The sequence below is a fragment of the Chelonoidis abingdonii genome, chromosome 26 (genome assembly GCF_003597395.2).
Source record: "Chelonoidis abingdonii isolate Lonesome George chromosome 26, CheloAbing_2.0, whole genome shotgun sequence".
NCBI lineage: Eukaryota > Metazoa > Chordata > Testudines > Testudinidae > Chelonoidis > Chelonoidis abingdonii.
Genome location: NC_133794.1, coordinates 17,399,520 through 17,418,064, shown reverse-complemented (window position 1 = coordinate 17,418,064; position 18,545 = coordinate 17,399,520). Strand labels below are relative to the sequence as shown.

The 18,545-nt window shown below is 53.1% G+C and overlaps 1 protein-coding gene across 16 annotated transcripts in view; it reads right to left on the bottom strand.

Moving 5' to 3' along the window:
• Nucleotides 1-18,545, bottom strand: part of PNPLA6 (patatin like domain 6, lysophospholipase) — a 66,852-nt gene that overhangs the window by 47,658 nt on the left and 649 nt on the right. For 8 of the 16 annotated variants that reach the window (XM_032768380.2, XM_032768390.2, XM_032768385.2 and 5 more), the window contains exons 2-3: nucleotides 5,479-5,549; nucleotides 4,629-4,697 (exon numbers count right to left, since the gene is read on the bottom strand). The exons of 1 other annotated variant lie outside the window; for it this stretch is intronic. In XM_032768380.2, coding sequence (XP_032624271.1) covers nucleotides 4,629-4,697; nucleotides 5,479-5,517 — 108 coding nt within the window. In that variant the 5' untranslated portion in view covers nucleotides 5,518-5,549. Of the gene's footprint in view, nucleotides 1-4,628; nucleotides 4,698-5,478; nucleotides 5,550-5,845; nucleotides 5,926-7,415; nucleotides 7,762-11,776; nucleotides 11,827-18,545 lie in introns of those variants that run through there. 7 more of the 16 variants (XM_032768381.2, XM_032768383.2, XM_032768382.2 and 4 more) reach the window with 7 other exon arrangements.

Sequence of the window (18,545 nt, the reverse complement as noted above, 5' to 3'; positions counted from 1 at the left end):
CCCACCAAGACAATCTGTCCCATGCTCACCTGTCTGATGCTAACCTAAGGGTCCCCAACACCATATTCTAGGTGATTAGTAACTACCCCCACTCTGGAAAGGCCGCACAGTGTCACTGCAGGTACTGGCTGATGCGGCAATCCGACAGGGAAAACGTCCCCAAACATGACCTCACTGTGAGCAGCAGGGGAGGCTGGAGCCCAGAGGCCCAGACTCAGAGGTACTGAGGCTGTGTGGCTTGCCCTGCTGAGACAATGTGACCCCCTGGGATCTGATGCATTACGGGGGTCACCCCCAGAATGCTCTGCAAAGGGCGCAGCACAGCACAGACTGTGTGAATCAGTAACAGCTGGTCCCAGCATATAGTGCAGCACCACAAGCCAAGGACCTGACCTGCACTGGCTGCGACTGCATGCGCCACATCACAGGGAGGGGGGCTGCACTGCAGGGTGCCAGGGCTGTACAGTAGCTGGGCTGGCTGCTCCTTCAACAATGCTGCCCCAGGCCAGGTCTTGAGAGAGTAGGGAGAGCTCCTCCCACGGTTTTCCCTACACCTCCCATGAATTTCCCCAACACCCCCCAGTTTTGTGAACTAGTTACATGCAGGGTTGCGAATTTAGTGATTGGAAATTTGAATTGAAATTGAAACATTAATTCACACTTTAAAAGGATATAAAGGGTATCATAAAATGTGTATCTGAAAAAGTATAACAGATTTGAAAAGTATGAACATAGACTAACTTTCTTATACAGCTGATGTTTTTTATGACAATGTCAGTGCATTTATTTTGGTGATATTGGACAACCTAATAATTTCAAATTATGATTTTGTAAGCAAAGTCTAAATGAGCTCTCCCTGATAGCTAGTGATGAGCTGGTGGGGAGAAAGGCTTCAGGACCAAATTAGGCGTGACTATAAATACAATCTACCTAGGTATTCTGCAGAGCTGTGTTGCCCAAGTGATAGATTTTGGCTGGAGTTGTGTTACAAATCACTTGAATGCAAGGGGGTTGGGGGGAGGATGAGTAAAGGGCAGTAGAACTGTACTTAGCCTGTGCTGATTGAGGGTATCAAGAGAGAGGGTGGGGACAGGTGTTTTGCTTGATGGTCTGCCTGAGTCAAAATACTATTTGACCTGCCCCCTCCACTGTTTAAAGACAGAGCTGATTAGGCTCCATAGATAGTCTTTTGTTTTGTTAAGTGACCACTACAGCTGAAGTCACTGATAATCAGGTCTATGTGCTTAGATCTGCTGTGGGACAGTGTTTCTGTGGAAGAGACAGCCCAGTCTGCACTAGCAGTGAGGTTCCCCCACTGAGAGCTCAGCTGAAATCACTGAGAGCTGGGTAAAACCTCAAGACAGGGGTGGCTCCAGGCATCAGCACACCAAGGGCATGCCTTGGGTGGCAAGCTGCGGGGAGAGGCCTGCTGGTCACTGTGAGGCGGCATGCCTGCGAGAGGTCCTTCGGTCCCACGGCTTTGGTGGCAATTCGGCGGCGGGTACGCTGAAGGTGCGGGACCGGCAGACCTCCCGCAGGCATACCGCCTAAGGCTGCCTGACTGCCATGCTTGGGGGCAAAAAACAGAGCTGCCCCTGCCTCAAGAGACCAACTTGTAGAGGTCACAGTGGTAGGTGGCAGCAGAAGATGATGGTGCAGGGCCATTGGCAGCAATGGAGTGAATGGTGACACAATGAACAACAGTGGCCAGAGTGAATACTGAGCAGCTGGAGGAACGAGCAAGGTGACTTCTTGCCCCCCACGTGGGAGGTGAACTCATGCGAAAGCACCTCTGAACTCTGAATCTCCACTGGCCAAGAACAACACTGGTGAGCGTTAATGAGGCTGTTCTGAATGCTGGAGACACATCATACTTTCTATTTAAGCAAGAGACACCACGCACCACAAACTGGAGGCCAATGTTAAGTGCATTGTCGCTTGTTCATCCTAAAGTTGAACACTGGTTCTGAACAAGACCAGCAAATGCTCACTATCTTTTTGCAAGAAACTCAACTGACTGGCTGGAAGCATATGGTGCAACCGTGAAAGACTCAATAGTTGAAAAAGTGAAGAAGTCTCTCACCACATTCAAAAATTTGCATACGTGGCTGATGAATGCACCAATGCAAATGGGCATCAAGTCATTTCAGAGCCTTCTACAGCTTGAACATCTAGAAATGCATCAGCTGCATCTGTGACAACCTACATCTTCAAAGAGTTAAATGCTTGTCAATTGGACCTCAAACAGATGGCTGCTTGTGCATTTGATGGAGCTGCAAACTTCGCTGGAAGATAAGCTTTGCTCAGAGAAAAGTGTAACCCTAATCTCTCCTATACGCACTGCAGAGGCCATCTACTCCAACTAGCGCTAGTAGGAGCCGCAGACTCTTCAAAAGACATTTAAAAAGCGATAATTTAACGTCTTCGTTATATTCTTTTTTAGCAAGAGTCCAAAAAGACTGAATATCTTGGAAAACAGAGAAGATACACTGGGAATGAAGTTCAAATTTGTTCAACCTGGGAAAACCCTCTGGCTTTCTCATGAGCGATCCTTGGCTGCTGTCTTAAAAATTACTCCAGCTGTTATTACTGGCTTTGGAAAGTATCTACCAAGATGGGATGGATCTAAGTAGCGAGGCTGGTGGATTACTTTTGCTACTACGTTCAGAGAAGACTATTGCCGTTCTCTCTCTTGTAAGTCTACTGATGAAACCACTTGGGTCATTAAACAAAGCCATCCAGGAATGTCCAGCAATAGAAGCTACGTTTAGATCAATCTGAGAAAGTACTGGAATACACAAAGACTTCAGTCCAGAAGATGACTAATGAAGGCATTTATATTGAATTCTTAAGTGAAGAGGACAAGAAGTGTTTGTTAAGACAACTGAAAAAGTACACAGACTTGATTCTTAAAAATCTACAACAGTGACTTCTAGATTCTACTCAATCTCTACTTAGCTTTTACAGATCCCTGTCCTATAAAACACCAACAGTTGTGTGGAGTGAGGTACTACCAGCAAGGGGGCTGCCATGTTGTGATGGAGCAGGAAGCAGGGCGGATTTGACCTGGGAACGTTGCAGTGGAGTTACATTGGGGATGAGGGACTTCCCTTGAAGGAAGCTACCTGAGCTGTAACTTGAGCCAGGAGGGGGGTTGGGAGAAGTGATACCTTCTGCCTGGGAGGCTGAACAAAGGAGAGGAGGAGCAGGGGGAGGGGGAAGAGAGCTGCTGGAGGAGGTTTTGGTTTCAGTGTTGGGCTTGGGGGTCCAACGCAGGGAAACCCAAGCTGGGGTCTAAGCTCCCTAAACCCCCCAGAAGGACTTGAGTGAGGGGTTCTGGTTGTACCTACACGCTCCGTGTTCCTATCATCTAATAAACCTTCTGTTTTACTGGCTGGCTGAGAGTCACGGTGAATCTCAGGAAGAGGGGTTCAGGGCCCTGACTTCCCCACACTCCGTGACACGTGCTCAGGACAGAATAGAAAATTTGAACACAGAGTGGAATATTGATACAACGAATGAATGAAGATTTGACATAAACTTTTTTTTTATCATCACTAGTGGCTCGACCTGATCTTTATGCTATGTTTCCTGGGATGAGAGAAGCAGGAATTCATCTCCTGCTACTCCCAGTCACAACAGCTACAGCTGAGTGTTCTTTTTCATCACTGAGTAGAATTTTGTGTTCTGAAAGAAGTCGTCTTCTGCCTGATCATGTGAATGAACTAATGAGCATATCAGTTGAAGGAATGGAAGTACTGGACACATGAGAAGCCACCAAAGATGAACACATTGCATTCGAGAAGTTCATTAACAGAGCTGTGCAAAATTATAACAAGAAACCAAGAAGGACGTAGACTTTGTGCTTCATAGAAGGCTTGAGTAGCTAACTTTAATTTGTGTGATTACTTTAAAACATGAAAGCAGCAAAGAATCTTGTGGCATCTTATAGACTAACAGACGTTTTGGAGCATGAGCTTTCGTGGGTGAATACCCACTTTGTCAGATGCAACATGAGTTAACCTAATAAAATGGTCACATAACATTTTTCAGTTTTTAGTATGGTGCCATATGGCCCACTTTCACCCTCATGGTCTCACCACTCATCGGCCCTGACCTCATAAAATTGAACATACCCCCAATTTCAATTCCTGGGGAAAACACTGCCCTTCTCCCCTCAGCCTGCCCTTCAGCTAGTAACTGCTCCCACCTGCCACACACCCCACCCCTGCTGTCGGAGGGACCAATGGGAGTGGGGGGGAGGGCAGCCACACTAGAGGAATTAGAAGCCAGCAGGATCCCCACAGCTCAAACCAGGGGGAAATTCTTTCCCAGCCCCTCTCCTAGTCCAAGGACAGTGTCTGACCCCATCATCTCCTCCACTCACCAGCCAAGACTTGTCCAGGGATGGCTGAGCCCCAAAGGTGCCAGCACATTCCTAGGCAAGTACTAGAGCCTCCCATCCCACCAGGAGCTAGGATTGGGCCGGGGACCGTGGGCTATGCCAGCGGGCCAGCACTTCTACTGCCCACAGGAGAGACCACTACACTCTTCCATATCCCCCAGGAACACAATCCCTTCAGGAGAACCCACACCACAGGCATAACCCCCCAGCAGCCCCTCCTCACCATGCTGGTCTGGAGCTGATCCTCCACAAAGAGCTTAAGGTTGGGCAACACAGCTGTGAGCACTGCATCCTGTGTGGACAGAGATGCAGACAGAGCCTCAGCACCAGCAGGCAGGCTGATGCTGCCATCAAAGCCCATGGGCCCAACCCTACAGCCGTGCCATCCAACATCTGGACATAAGGGTCTGTCTATAGCACCTTCCATCCCAACACGCTTTGCTGAGTGTGCAGTGAACACGGGCCCACCACTGAAATGCAGCCATCTCTGGAGTGAGGCTGGCAGCTGTTCAAGGGGCACATAACAGTGCAGAAGTAGAAAGGACACTGAAGTGGAGGGCAAGCCTCCAGCAATCCTGGGACACTGTGTCCTGGGCAGGCCCCAGCAGGCCACACCTACCCAGACACATCCCAGAGGGCTGCTGGGCTCTGGAGAGGGGTCTGCCAAACCCGGTTACCCAGTACCACATCTGGGAAGAAGATTCCCATGGGAGCTGGGGGATTTGTGGAGCTGGAACATGACTTGGATGCTGGATTTAACATTCCCAGTCAGAGGGGAGGGGCACCCTGCTGGAACAAGTGGGGGGTCCTAAGGAGGACTCTGACTGGGATCCCAGCCAATGTGCCCTGCACTAGGGAAGTGTCCCCAACCCCCAGGAAATAGTGTTGGTGGGGAGGGTCTCTTCAGGTCCTTGTCCAGTCAGTGGACAGCACCAGCAGGGGGAGCTCTCTGAACATGGGTGGCAGGAGTGGAATGATGGGTTGAGAGCCTGGGAACTCGCTCACTCTGGTGACTGCCAGGCTGCAGTGGACAAATTGCCAGGGGCCCCAGCAAGGAACTAGACAGCACCTACCTCCTGCTCATCCTGAGGCTCGGACTCACTCTGCCCCATGTCTGCTGCCGGCCCTGGTCCCAGAAATGTGCCTGAGAACAAGCAGAGACATTTATGCTGTGCCCTTTGGGAGAAGCCAGGGTTGACCACGCACAGCTTCCATCACCCCCCGGCACCACAGATCTCCTTACTCACCCTCCCAATAGTTTCCTTTCCTCAAAGAGGGCCCCATTCCCCCCACCCCACCTCCTCAAGATAGCACCGTCTCAGACAGTCTGTTACCTCCTGCTGGTTCCTGGCTGGGAGCACAGGTCATGGAGCAACATGGGGCTGGCCCTTCCCTCCCTGATCCTCACCCTACTGTCCTTGAGCTGAACTGCAGACACACCTGGGGAGCAGCTGGTCCTGTGCGGGTCCCCACCAGTGCTAGCCTCACTGCTGGGGGAAGGAGTGTTGCTGCTTGACCATCTGCCAAAGGAGAAAGGTCCCAGGCAGAGTCCAGACCCTGCTCACTCACCTCCTGAGCCAGTGGTGTCCCTGCTCCATTCCAAGGCAGATGGGCCTTCTGCACCTGCCCTCCAAGTCACCTCCTTGTCTATGACCAGACACAGGTACCATGACTCAGACTCAAAGCCCCCTGCCAGCCAGTGCAGGGTGTGGAGGAGAGAGTCCCAGTTCGCACTGTGGAAGTGGGCAATTTCCAGCTCAGGACAGCGATGGGCACTTGGGGTCAGGCCTGTACTGAGATGCAAGGGCTACTTCCCAGCATGGGCAGACTGGTACACATGAGTTAACCTGCTTCCAATAGCAGCGGGGCCATGGCAGACGGTTGACTCCCACCTGAGTATGTTCCCCAAGGAGGAGTGGGATTGTACTCTGGAGGCCACCCGCACACTGGGGCCACACTTACTGTTAGAGTGCTAGGTTGAGTAGAACTGTGCCTCTGTCTACCTGGCTAGGGAGCAACCTCCTAGCTGCTGTGTAGATAGACATAGGAAGGGAGAGGCTAGTTAAGGCCACCGAGGCAGTGTGTTGCCTGGGGCAGATGAGGAAGAATGTCCAAAAGGGGTGCCAGCCCCTACAGAGGTGGAGGTGACAAGAGACACTCACTCATTCCCTCCAGCAGGGACAACCCTCTCCACCACCCTTGTTACTAATGTTTTCCCCATGCTGTGTTGGCTTCCATCAGACTAGCAATAGCCAGTGCTGCCCCTGCAACCTCTCCAGCCAATGCTGCCCTGCCCCAGCACCCTGTGCAGGTGCAGATCCTGGGCTTAAATGGCTCCAGCAGAACGTTCTTGCTGTACACCAGGACCTCACCAGGAACGTGCTTGCTGCAGCTTGGACACACGGGCAGGCCAGGCAAAGTGGCAATACACAGGGACAGCTTAACCTTAGCCAGCCATGGCAGAGCTCTGTGGTCTCAGGGGAAGGGGACACCAACAGAGCCCTGGCTGGCCAGGGAGCACATGGGAGAGGCTGTTGGAGGGCCAGGCCTGCACCAGTCCCCTAGTGAGGGTCGTGCACCCAGGATTAACCTGGCTCTAACGCTGGACCTGGACGCATGTGCTCAGGTGAGCTACTGTTCAGGGTGAGAAAGGAGCCTGGACTCCGGGCCCATTGGGGAAATCCATCTTAGCCCCTCCTCCATCTCAGGGATTGACAAAGCAGAGGCAAGAAAGCATTTCAGGATAGTGCCCAGCAATGTGTCTGGCAGCCAGTGCTGAGGAGCAGGGGCTAGTTGGTGTACAAGCTGTGGGAGAAGGAGCTCAGGCATATGTCATGTTTTGAACCTGGGTAACTAAAGCTGTGCGAACTGACTTGTGTGAACTCCTCACTCCCTTCCACTCGCAGGAGATTATGCAAGAAAGTTCACCCCAAGGCACTTCCTCTAAGCTCTGGGCTGCACTGCAGGGGCACTGCGCTGAGTGCAGACCCCTCAACCATGGGGACAATACCTGTATCCCTGTGCCCCAGGCTCTGTGATGGGGTGCAGTGCCAACGGCTTAGAAAGCTTCCCCTGTGAGCTGCTCCCGGGTTAGACCGGGCTGCGCCCAACCCATGCAGCAGAGCAGTGGTGACGTCACCTCGGTGTAATTCCCCGCCCCCCTGCTCCTCTCTCTGCTGTTTCCTGGAAAGTTCCTGCCAGCGACAGCACTTAACACAGAGCTGCAGGGAGAAGGCCCCATAAATTAGCTACCAGCTGACCTCCTCCCTGCCCTGGCCTCCCGTGCTAGCGGACCCGCAGGGCACAGCGGCTGTGAAGCCATGCTCAGAAGGGGCCCTGGCCTGCTCCGCTTGCACTGTGCCCTGAGACCCTGCTGGCTTCCCCCGCCCACCAGTTGCTCCTCTTGGCCTGCCCGCTGTCCTGCCGTGGCCAGCACACCCTTACCAGTCATGAGCTGGTAGCTCCTGCTGCAGGAATACCCTTCACCCCCCACAGCCCCAGGGCCTCACCCAGGAGTTTTGCTCCTTGGGCGGGGTCAGCTGTGGGCAAGGCACAGAGCCGCACACTTCCTGAGCTGCAGCCATGCCAGCATCTCTGCATCCCTCTTGCCATATCAGGGCTCCCCATCCCCTGCTTCGGTTGAGCAATGCCCCTATGCTGCGGGCCCTGCTCTGGGGGTCCTAGCTCAGCCTGCCATCTCTGGCAGCTCTTGGACCCTGCACTTTTGCTTCTACCACCATCCTGGCCCCATTTCTCCCTCAGGCCTCTCCCCCACTGGCCACTCACTGTCTGGTTCACTCCCACACTCATTTGGGGTTTGGTCCTAACCGCGGCCTGGGAAATACCTCAATGATGGACACGCAGTGAGCTCTGAGTGTTCTATTAACCCATCCCCCTTTCTGTGCAGCACATGGGCAGGGCTAATGTGGGGCCATCACAGGGCGGTGGTGCATGGTACCAACCACAGAGTCTGGTCAATACCCTGCCCCAGTCCTGTGGGCAAGCCCCACCCCCCCAATCTTTGCCACCAAGGTTACAGGTTTGCTTGGACTCTCAGCAGTGAATGTCACCATGTCAGATCTTACAGAGCGCTTGATAATGGAAATATCTCCAGAGCACAGATACGGCAACCCAGGTGCTACATTCATTTAGCTCTGCCTGAACTTGGTTTAGGATGAGCACTCACAGCCAGCACATCGCCAGCACCATCCGTCAAGGCCCCCCCCACCATCCAACTGCAGCACAATGGTGGTGGGCTCCATCCCAGCCAGCGACAGAGCAAGCCCTTTCCACCGCACACAGAATTTGCTGCCTGCAGTTCACCACAGGGAAATCTCGGAGGAGTTGGACTTGCCAAACCCCAGAGGCTGCAGCAGTTGCTGTGCTACAATCAGCAAGGTTTCCTGTTGGCTTCCTCCAATTAGCCACATGCCTCCTGCAGGTAGGAGCAGCACTGCAAGCATGAGAAGGGGACCTGGGGCCTGCCCCGTGCCCTTTGAATCAGTCACACAGCCCCCACTGAGCTCAGGGAGGCAGAATCAAGGCCTTGCTGAGCACAAGCAGCACCAAGGGTTCATGGAGAATAGGCCCACCAATGGCTATTAGCCAAGATGGTCAGGGAGGCAACTCCTGGGTATCCTAAGCCTCTAACTGCCAGAGGCTGGGACTGGACGATGGGATAGATCACTCGGTAATTGCCCTGTTCTGTTCATTCCCTCTGAAGCACCTGGTACCGGCCACTGTCAGAAGGCAGGATACTGGGCTGGATGGACCACTGGGCTGACCCAGTGTGGACGTTCTTATGTTCTTAAGATACAAAGATTGACTTTAGAGAACTGGCCTGGAGAGCAGGCCCCTGTTGCCCCAGTGGCAGACCCCTTGCCCCACCCCCAAAGTTTATTCTCCACATCATAAGGACCCACTTTGTGGGACTCAAATAGCTGCACCGATTTTGCTTAAACATTGAAATAAAACCACTCACCACCCTCAGGCAAATGCCAGGTGGCGAAGCTTCCGTCCCAAGGTGACAGCATGAAGCAGGGTTCAAACCGGAGTCCCAGTGTTACCATAACACTAGCATGGCAGTCGGTGGCAGGTCGCCAAAGCTCAGACTTCAGGCCCCAGCACTGCCCTCACACTCAGGGCCGGCTCCAGGTTTTCTGCTGCTCCAAGCAGCAAAAAATAAAATAAAATAAAAAAGCCGTGGCAGGGCAATTGCACCGCTCCACTCTTTGGCGGCAATTCGGCAGCAGGTCCTTCACTCTGAGAGAGACTGAGGGAGCCGCCGCCAAAGACCAAGACGTGACCGCCCCCTGGTATTGGCCACCCCAAGCACCTGCTTCTTTAGCTGGTGCCTGGAGCCGGCCCTGCTCACACTGTAGCCTCCTTATTGGCCAGGAAGAGGCTACAGATAACTAGGGTAAGGGATCAATGAACAGCAGCCACCTTCTATCCCACATAGGCTCACAGACTAGCCTGTGATGCTGTTACTAGCCACCCAAGGGACAAAGGGTGTTGGATCAATAGGATTCACATTCCTTCCAGGGTAGCCATCTCCTCTCACCCCAAAGCTCTGGTGCAGAAGGAAAGGCTGCCTGAGAGGACCCCTTGGCAGGGAGCTTTGCTCAGGACACAAGGGTCCCCCCATTGGCTCTCATTCAGGGTGCCCACTGAGGCATGGGGCAGAAGCAGTTGGGTTAATCCAGATGTTGATTGCCTTTGCACTGCAGCAACAGACTCTGAAGACTGATCAGCAAGCAGGGCCATGCCCCGATTAACAGGGCTGGACAGACAAATGCTGTGTGTAATGGCCAAGCAAAGTGCCTGTTGCCCGTGGCCTTCCCCACCCTGCCAGCCTAGCCTTTCCTGCCCCCGCATCTGCCAATCCCAGGCTAGCTTTTGCCCCTCCCAGCCCACTGCCCATGACCCCCCTTCTCCAGCCAAGCACCTCAACTTTTCCCACCCAGCACCTGCTTCCCCCAGCCCAGCCTCCAACCGACACCCTCCCTATTTTCCACCCAGTGCCTGCCACCCCTCCTCCCCACCCAGCACCTGCTGCTGCTGCCCCCTCCACCTTCCCCACAAGCCTTCCCTGCCAGCCATCCCTAGTTTGCCACCCTCAGCCAGCCTTCCCTCCCACCCTGCCCAGTCAGCCTTCCCCACTTGCCCCCTCACTCTGTCCAGCCTGCCCTGCTCCACCCAGCATCCCACCCCACCACCCACCCTTTCCCACCCAGTGGGTCAGCTAAGCCTCGCAGCTCCCCTGATTAACAGTGTCGGCCACTTCAGAAGAGGTCTCTGTGCTGGTTGTTACTAGCATGCTTTGGAGCTCATAGGCACATAGAACCCACCATCTATGCAGCGTCACCAGCTTCAATGCTCAGAAGTGAGGCCCCCAAAATCATGGGATTACAAAACCCAATCAGTTTGGGTTCTTTAGTCATCCCTTCATGGAGTTGCTGGACTGTGCTCCCCAACCAAGAGTGCTAGACACTGACTTTACTGGCTAAGCAAAAGCTGCAATTGTCATAAATTCACATGACTCTAGGAGCTGGGACTTTAAGAAAGCCACTAGTTCTCCTAAGAGTCAGTGACCTTGGCTGTGCTCAGGGGAGGCTCAGCTCTGTTCCCAGGTGCCCAGCTGTGCCCTGCTTGGGAGCACTCTGTCACAAGTGTGATATTGGAGAGAAAGGAGCACACAAGGGGCATGGCCCATGCCTGAGAGATAGCTGGACACATTTCCACATGCAGCATCATGTTTAAAACCAACCAGAGCGTAATAAAGTGGGAATTTTCTGTAATATTTTTAATTAATCCTATGCATGCCTCAGTTTCCCTCTGTACTTCACACTGTTACTCAATGGGTCCAGAAGGGTTAAAATGCTCATGGGGCAAAGCAGGAGATATGAGGTTCCTGGACTTTCAGAAAGCCTTTACCAAAGAGCCTTTGGTGAGGGTCCTAAGCAAAGTAAGCAGTCATGGGATAAGAGGGAAAGTCCTCTCATGGGCCAGTACCTTAAAAGACAGGAAACAAAGGATAGGAATAAATGGTCAATATTCAGAATGGGGAGAGGCAAATAGTGGCATCCCCCAGGGATCTGTACTGGGATTAGGGATGTTCAACATATTCATAAATGATCTGGAAAAGGGGGTAAATGGTGATGTGGCAAAATGTTAAAATGATATAAACTTACTCGAGACAGTTAAGTCCAAAGCAGACCATGAAGAATTACAAAGGGATCTCACAAAACTGGGTGACTGGGCAACAAAATGGCAGATGAAATTCAGTGTTGATAAGTGAAAAGAAATGCACATTGGAAAACATAATCCCAACTATACATATAAAATGATGGGGTTTAAGTTAGCTGTTACCACTCAAGAAAGAGATCCTGGGGTCACTTTGGATAGTTCTCTGAAAGCATCTGCTCAATGTGCAGCAGCAGCCAAAAAAGCAAAACAGAATGATAGCAATCATCAGGAAAAGGATAGATAATGAGACAGAAGATATAAATCCATGGTACGCCCACATGTTGTATACTGTATCTCAAAAAAGATATATCAGAATTGGAAAGGGTCCAGAGAAGGGCAACAAAAATGATTAAGGGAATAGCACAGCTTCTGTATGAGGAGAGATTTAAAAGACTGGGACTTCTCAGCTTGGAAGAATAGACAACTAAGGGAGGTCTACAAAATCATGAATGGTATGAAAAGAATGAATAAGGAAATGTTATGTCTCTCTTCACATAACAGAAGAACCAGGGGTCCAATGAAATTAATAGGCAGTAGGTTAAAACTAACACAAGGAAGTACTTCTTCACACAAAGCGTAGACAACCTGTTGAACTCATTGGCAGGGGATGTTGTGAAGGCCAAAAATATAACTGAGTTCAAAAAGAATTAGATAAGTGCACGGAGGACAGGTCCATCAATGACTATTAGCCAAGATGGTCAGGGATGCAACCCCATGCTCTGGGAGTCCCTAAACCACTGAATGGCAGTGCTAACCTAGGACTGGATGATGGGGATGCATCACTCAAAAGTGCCTCGTTTTGTTCATTCTCTCTGAAGCATCTGGCACCGGCCACTGTTGTAGTGGCATTGGCACAATTTTTATAGTGGAGGTGCTGAAAGCCACTGAACAAAACTAAATGCAGTATATGATGGAAACCACTCCAAGCAAGAGGGTTCTGCCACACCCCCCAGCACCTCTGCACTGCTGGAAAACAGGACACAGGCTGGATGGACCTTTGGTCTGATCCTGTATGGCTGCTCTTAAGAGATGTTGGGTCACACTGTCTGCAGTGGAGTGAATGGGTCATTAAGGACTGGCTGAAACAGACCCACGTCAGTGGACGATCCAAAAAGACAAGGGGAGCCCAAAAGCCAGGGCAGTCACACCTAGCAACCTAGGAGGCGATTTGCCCCACCTCTCCGCAGGGAAGCAGAGCACAGGTCCCCGAGCCAGCAGTTTTATAGCCCCTCAGCCCAAGTCAGCTGAGGGTTTCACTGCAATGTAGACCAGCGGTTCTCAAACTGGGGGTCAGGACCCCTCGGAGGTCACGAGGTTATTACATGGAGGGTCATGAGCTGTCAGCCTCCACCCCAAACCCTGCTTTGCATCCAGCATTTATAATGGTGTTAAATATACATATTTATAAAAAAGTGTTTTTAATTTATATGGAGAGGTCGCACTCAGAGGCTTGCTATGTGAAAGGGGTCACCAGTACAAAAGTTTGAGAACCACTGGTGTAGACATACCACAGACACACATCCACCCACCCACTCTCACCGCCTGCTCCCAGAGCTCGGTGCAGAGTCTGACAAGTGCAGAACACTCAGTCTCCTGAACCTGCCTCTGCTGCTGTCGAGGACCACAGGAACTGCCAGGGTCCCTCTTGCCCAGCAGCTGGTGCGAGCCCCACAGTCATAGAATATTAAGGTTGGAAGAGACCTCAGGAAGTCATCTAGTCCAACCCCCTGCTCAAAGCAGGGCCAACACCAACTAAATCATCCTAGCCAGGGCTTTGTCAAGCCGGCCTTAGAAACCTCTAAGAATGGAGATTGCATCACCTCCCTAGGGAAACCCTTCCAGTGCTTCAGCACCCTCCTAGTGAAATAGTGTTCCCTAATATCCAACCTAGACCTCTCCCACTGCAACTTGAGACCATTGCTCCTTGTTCTGTCATCTGCCACCACTGAAAACAGCCAAGCTCCATCCTCTTTGGAACTCCTCTTCAGGTAGTTGAAGGCTGCTATCAAATCCCCCCTCACTCTTCTCTCCTGCAGACTAAATAACCCCAGTTCCCTCAGCCTCTTCTCATAAATCATGTGCCCCAGCCCCCTAATCATTTTCGTTGCCCTCCGCTGGACTCTCTCCAATTTGTCCACAACCCTTCTGTAGTGGGAGGCCCAAAACTGGATGCAGTACTCCAGGTGTGGCTTCACCAGTGCCGAATTCAGGGGAATAATCACTTCCCTCAATCGGCTGACAGTGCTCCTACTAATACAGCCCAATATGCCATTGGCCTTCTTGGCAACAAGGGCACACTGCTGACTCATATCCAGCTTCTCATCCACTGTAATCTCCAGGTCCTTTTCTGCAGAACTGCTGCTTAGCCAGTCAGTTCCCAGCCTGTAACGGGGCATGGGATTCTTCCTTCCTAAGTGCAAGACTCTACACTTGTCCTAGTTGAACCTCCTCAGATTTATTTTGGCCAAATCCTCCCATTTTTTTAGGTCACTCTGGACCCTATCCCTACACTCCAGTGTATCTACCTTCCCCCAACTTAGTGACATCTGCGAACTTATTGAGGGTACAATTCATCCATATCATTAATAAAGATGTTGAACCAAACCAGCCCCAGGACTGACCCCTTGGGCACTCCGCTTGATACTGGCTGTCAGCTAGACACTGAGCCGTTGATCACTACCCGTTGAGCCCCACAATCTAGCCAGCTTTCTATCCACCTTATAGTCCATTCATCCAATCCATATTCTTTAACTTGCTGGCAAGAATACTGTGGGAGACCGTATCAAAAGCAGCGATGGCCTAGAGCTACATGGTCCAGGTCTTTGCTCAGATTAAGGGTTGTGTCCCCATGCATTAGCTGAGAAGGGCAATGTGAAAAAGTGGGGAGCAGCTACTTGTGAGGAGAACTCCTCAGGGAGTGACTTCACCCCTGCACAAGATGGTGATGCCTGGTGGGAGGCAGTGAGGTGTCAACTTGCTCTCGTACACAAGGTTTGTGTCTTCAGCTGCAAGCCAGATGCAAAGGAGGATGCTCCAGAGGGCCAACAGCCTTAGTGAGAGGTGGTGCTGGGCAAAACAGGGAACTCAACGCCTCAGTGAAGCAGCCCCCACACTGGGCTGATCAGCCACAAGACAACTGTGAGACAGACGCTGACTGCACCGCCAGAAGGGCTGACAGCATGGCATGACGCTGTTCAGACAGAAGGGGGAGTTGGCGACAGACAGGCTTCTGAAGGCCTGAGATCTGCCACCCTCCTTAGCTGTAGTTGGGGGCCCAGGCTGGCATTCCCAGAAGCCCTGGTATCCAGCTTGGCATTCAGTCATTTTTTCTTTTCAATTCTTTGCCAAGTATACTTTGCCCTGGTGACTGGCACCAGCAGAACAGGCGCTAACAGATGATCTCCATTAGGAACCAGCATCTGATCTTACAGCAGCAAATGCAGCTGCAGCACTGTTTAAAGGCAGAGTTCCTGCTGAGAGATGCCGGAGAGCGTCTGGCATGGGAAGTGCCAGGCATGGCTCTCGCATAGCAAAGGAGGCAGCATGCCCACACCAGCTGTGAGCAGCAGCCCTAATACCCAGGTTATACTCTCATCTGGCTGTCAGTACACTGCTGTACATGCACTAAGACACAGGTACCTGCCACAGCCAAGCTGGGCTTCTGACACACAGCCGCACCTAGGCTAGCTACATGGGCTGCACAAGTGTGTACCCATGGGAAGTGCCCTGGCCCTTGACCCACAGCAGAGCTAGGCAGCAGCACTGTTGTGACACTGGCACTCAGGAAGCTTGCCAATATGGTGGGCATCTACTATTAATACTTGGCCTTTCATCAGAGACACCACACCCACCACAAACCAGTTACTGAACCCCAGTGCCCCTACTGGGGGGATAACTGGCCCCAGGTGAAGAGGGGAGCAATTCAGCTGAGGTCACCCAAGAGTCAGCTGGTGCTGCAGAGCCTGTCTCCTGGGCATTGTCAGATTAGATGAGGGTTTTCATCACATCACACCCCCATCGCTAGCCCAGCCCTTGCAGAGTGCAGAACTGGGTGCAGCTCTGCCAGACCGGGCCCAAAGCAACACACTCAAGGGGGAGAGTTAGCAGTGGGCACAGATGAACAGCCCCTCGACCCTCACCTCTCAGGCTCTGGCCTTCAATCCACTTCCACTCCACCATTACTCAGGGTAACAGCAGCATCTCCTAGGCTCTGAGAATCCTGGCCTTTCATGCACACTGCCCCTACAAAGGCAGGTGAACAGCCAGGCCTTCACTGAAACCATGCAGGTCAAACCAGATAATACACTGGGGGGTTGTGGAGCAGGATCTCGGGTGGGCAGGGGGCCAGGACTCAAGGTTTCCATGCTCAGTTCTGCCACCAACTCCCTCTGTGACTCTGTGAAACAGGCCAAATGACTCTCCCAATCTACAAAACACACATACAAATCCAGGGAAGTGTGCTTAAAAGGTGAGCTCCCAGGCAGGAGAGGGAAGAGCCGCACTGAGAGGGCCAGGGGTTGTAGTTCTCTGTAGCAGAATCACTGGGCACAGCAGGGGCTTGGTGCTCTCCTAGACCTGCAGGACTCAGAACGGGGGTCATGCTGGCGTGTTTGAGAACTGACAATGATTAGGAGCCACATAACTCAGAGAAGCACAGAGATCTCATGGACCAGTTTCCAACTGGCCAGGCCGCTCCTTCACTCTCAGAGCCACTAGCCAGGCCCACTGTGTCACTAAGGGCTAGGAGGGCAGCACCAATATCAGCTGCCTGCAAGCTCACAGAGCCAGTGTCTAGCTGCAGGCCAGGGGGGCGCTTTGGAGAGTAATGGCCTCACGGATCAACATGACTCATCCCTCCCAGGCAGGTGAGGTTGATGATGAGTCACCTCCAAGTCCACTCTAGGATAGATCCCCTCACCCCCTACACGTACCAGCTGGCTCCTCCTGGCATAGCGCCGACTCCGTGGGTGCTCCGGGGCTGGAGCACCAACAGGGATAAATTGGTGGATACTGTGTACCCACTGGCAGCTCCCTGCCCCCAACTCGCCTCTGTTCTGTCTCTTCCCAGAGTGCGCTGTGTCCCTGCTTCTCTCCCTTGCTCCCAGTGCCTCCCACCGCAAAATAGCAAGCGCTGGGAGGGAGGGGAGAGGAGGGGGAACGCAGCACGCTTGGGGAAGAAGCGGGGCTGTGGCAGGGATTTGGGGAAGGGGTCCAATGGGGGCAGAGTTGGGGTGGGGACTTTGGGGAAGGGGTTGGAATACAGGTGGGACCAGGGATATGGGGCAGAGGGGGGTCGAGCAACCACTGGCACCAGGAAAAGTTGGCGCCTATGCCTCCTGGGATGAGAGGAGCTGTCAATCACGCTGCCCTGTGACAGTGAGCACTGGTGCAAGGATGAGGGAACAGAAATGTCCACCCCTGGAAATCAACCCTCTGGCCTGTGCCCAGATTGGCAGGGGCCTTGTCCTACTGCCAGAACCCAAGAGGAAGCAGATGAGCTGCTCCACCCTTGGGAATGGGTCATGGAGCCCAGGCAAGAATCCTTGCAGAAGGAGATTTATCAGTGCCCTGGAACTGTTCGACAGTCACACTGAGCTGGGCCCACAGGCCCCAAGGCGGGGCTTGGAGGGTGTTCCGCTACAGGGCTAATAAGAGCAGCAGCCCAGGGAAGATGGGTCATGAGAGAGAGAGAGAGAGAGAGAGAGATGGATCTGTCCTGCATGGCAGTGCATGCTCCATACATGCCATGTGCTGAGCTAACGGCATCTGGGAGCCAGTGACTTCTGGATTCCTGCTGCGGTGCCAGTGATAGGCAGGTGCTGCGCCAGCCACACATGCTGGGCAGTTGACCAAAGTCCCACCGCAGCCCAAATCCTGGGCTGCCCCACCCAGTGCCTCCCCGACCTGCCCAGCGCCACCCATTCCCTCACCACCTCTCTGAAGCACCTAGCACTGGCTCCCCCAGAACCAAGCAGAGCCCACCACCCCCTGTAAGTAGCCTCAGCAGCTATGCAGCACCAGCTGGCAACCTATCCCCTCCTGGACACCCCCTAGCACTGCCCCAACAAAACTATTCCTCACTACTGCCTGCCCCTCAGCCAGTCACTGCCAATGTCCCAGCCCACTACTCCAACATACACTAGTTGCCAACCAACCCCATCAATGGGCCCACCAGCAGTCACCCAACATCACTGTGCCCAAACCAGCCAGTGCCATCAGGAACACAGACCAATCTCTGTGGCCACTGCCTCATTCCACAAGCAGGCACCCTGGCCTCCCGCCCAGAGCCCTGTGACCCAGCCCTATGGACCCAGACAAAACATCTGCTTATCGCCCCGCACATGCGCACACGCTACTCAGCCCAATGAGCCCTCCAACCAGTCAGGCACTAATACCTCCCCCACTCGCCCCCAGCAAACTAGGTACCCACACACCCTGCCAGCCACGCATTGCCTCCACCATCACTGCTAACCAGTACGACATCATCCTCACACACCTACCCCCACCAACCCACCATTATCTGCCGTAACACCCCTAGGCAACAACATACTCCCTCACACCACCCCTCCACCCTGATACCTAGCACCACACCCCACGAACTGCCCTTTCCCCAAGCCCAGACACTCACCCTACACACTGCCCCCTCCTGCGCTGCCAGACACATACCCACCCCACACTGACCCCACCACAGCCCCTCCCTCCAGACACTCACTCTATGCACTGCCCCCTCCTGCACTGCCAGACACATACCAACCCCACCCTGACCCCACCACAGCCCCTCCCCCCAGACACTCACCCTACACACTGCCCCCTCCTGCACTGCCAGACACATACCCACCCCACCCTGACCACAGCCCCTCCCCCAGACACTCACCCTACACACTGCAACTTG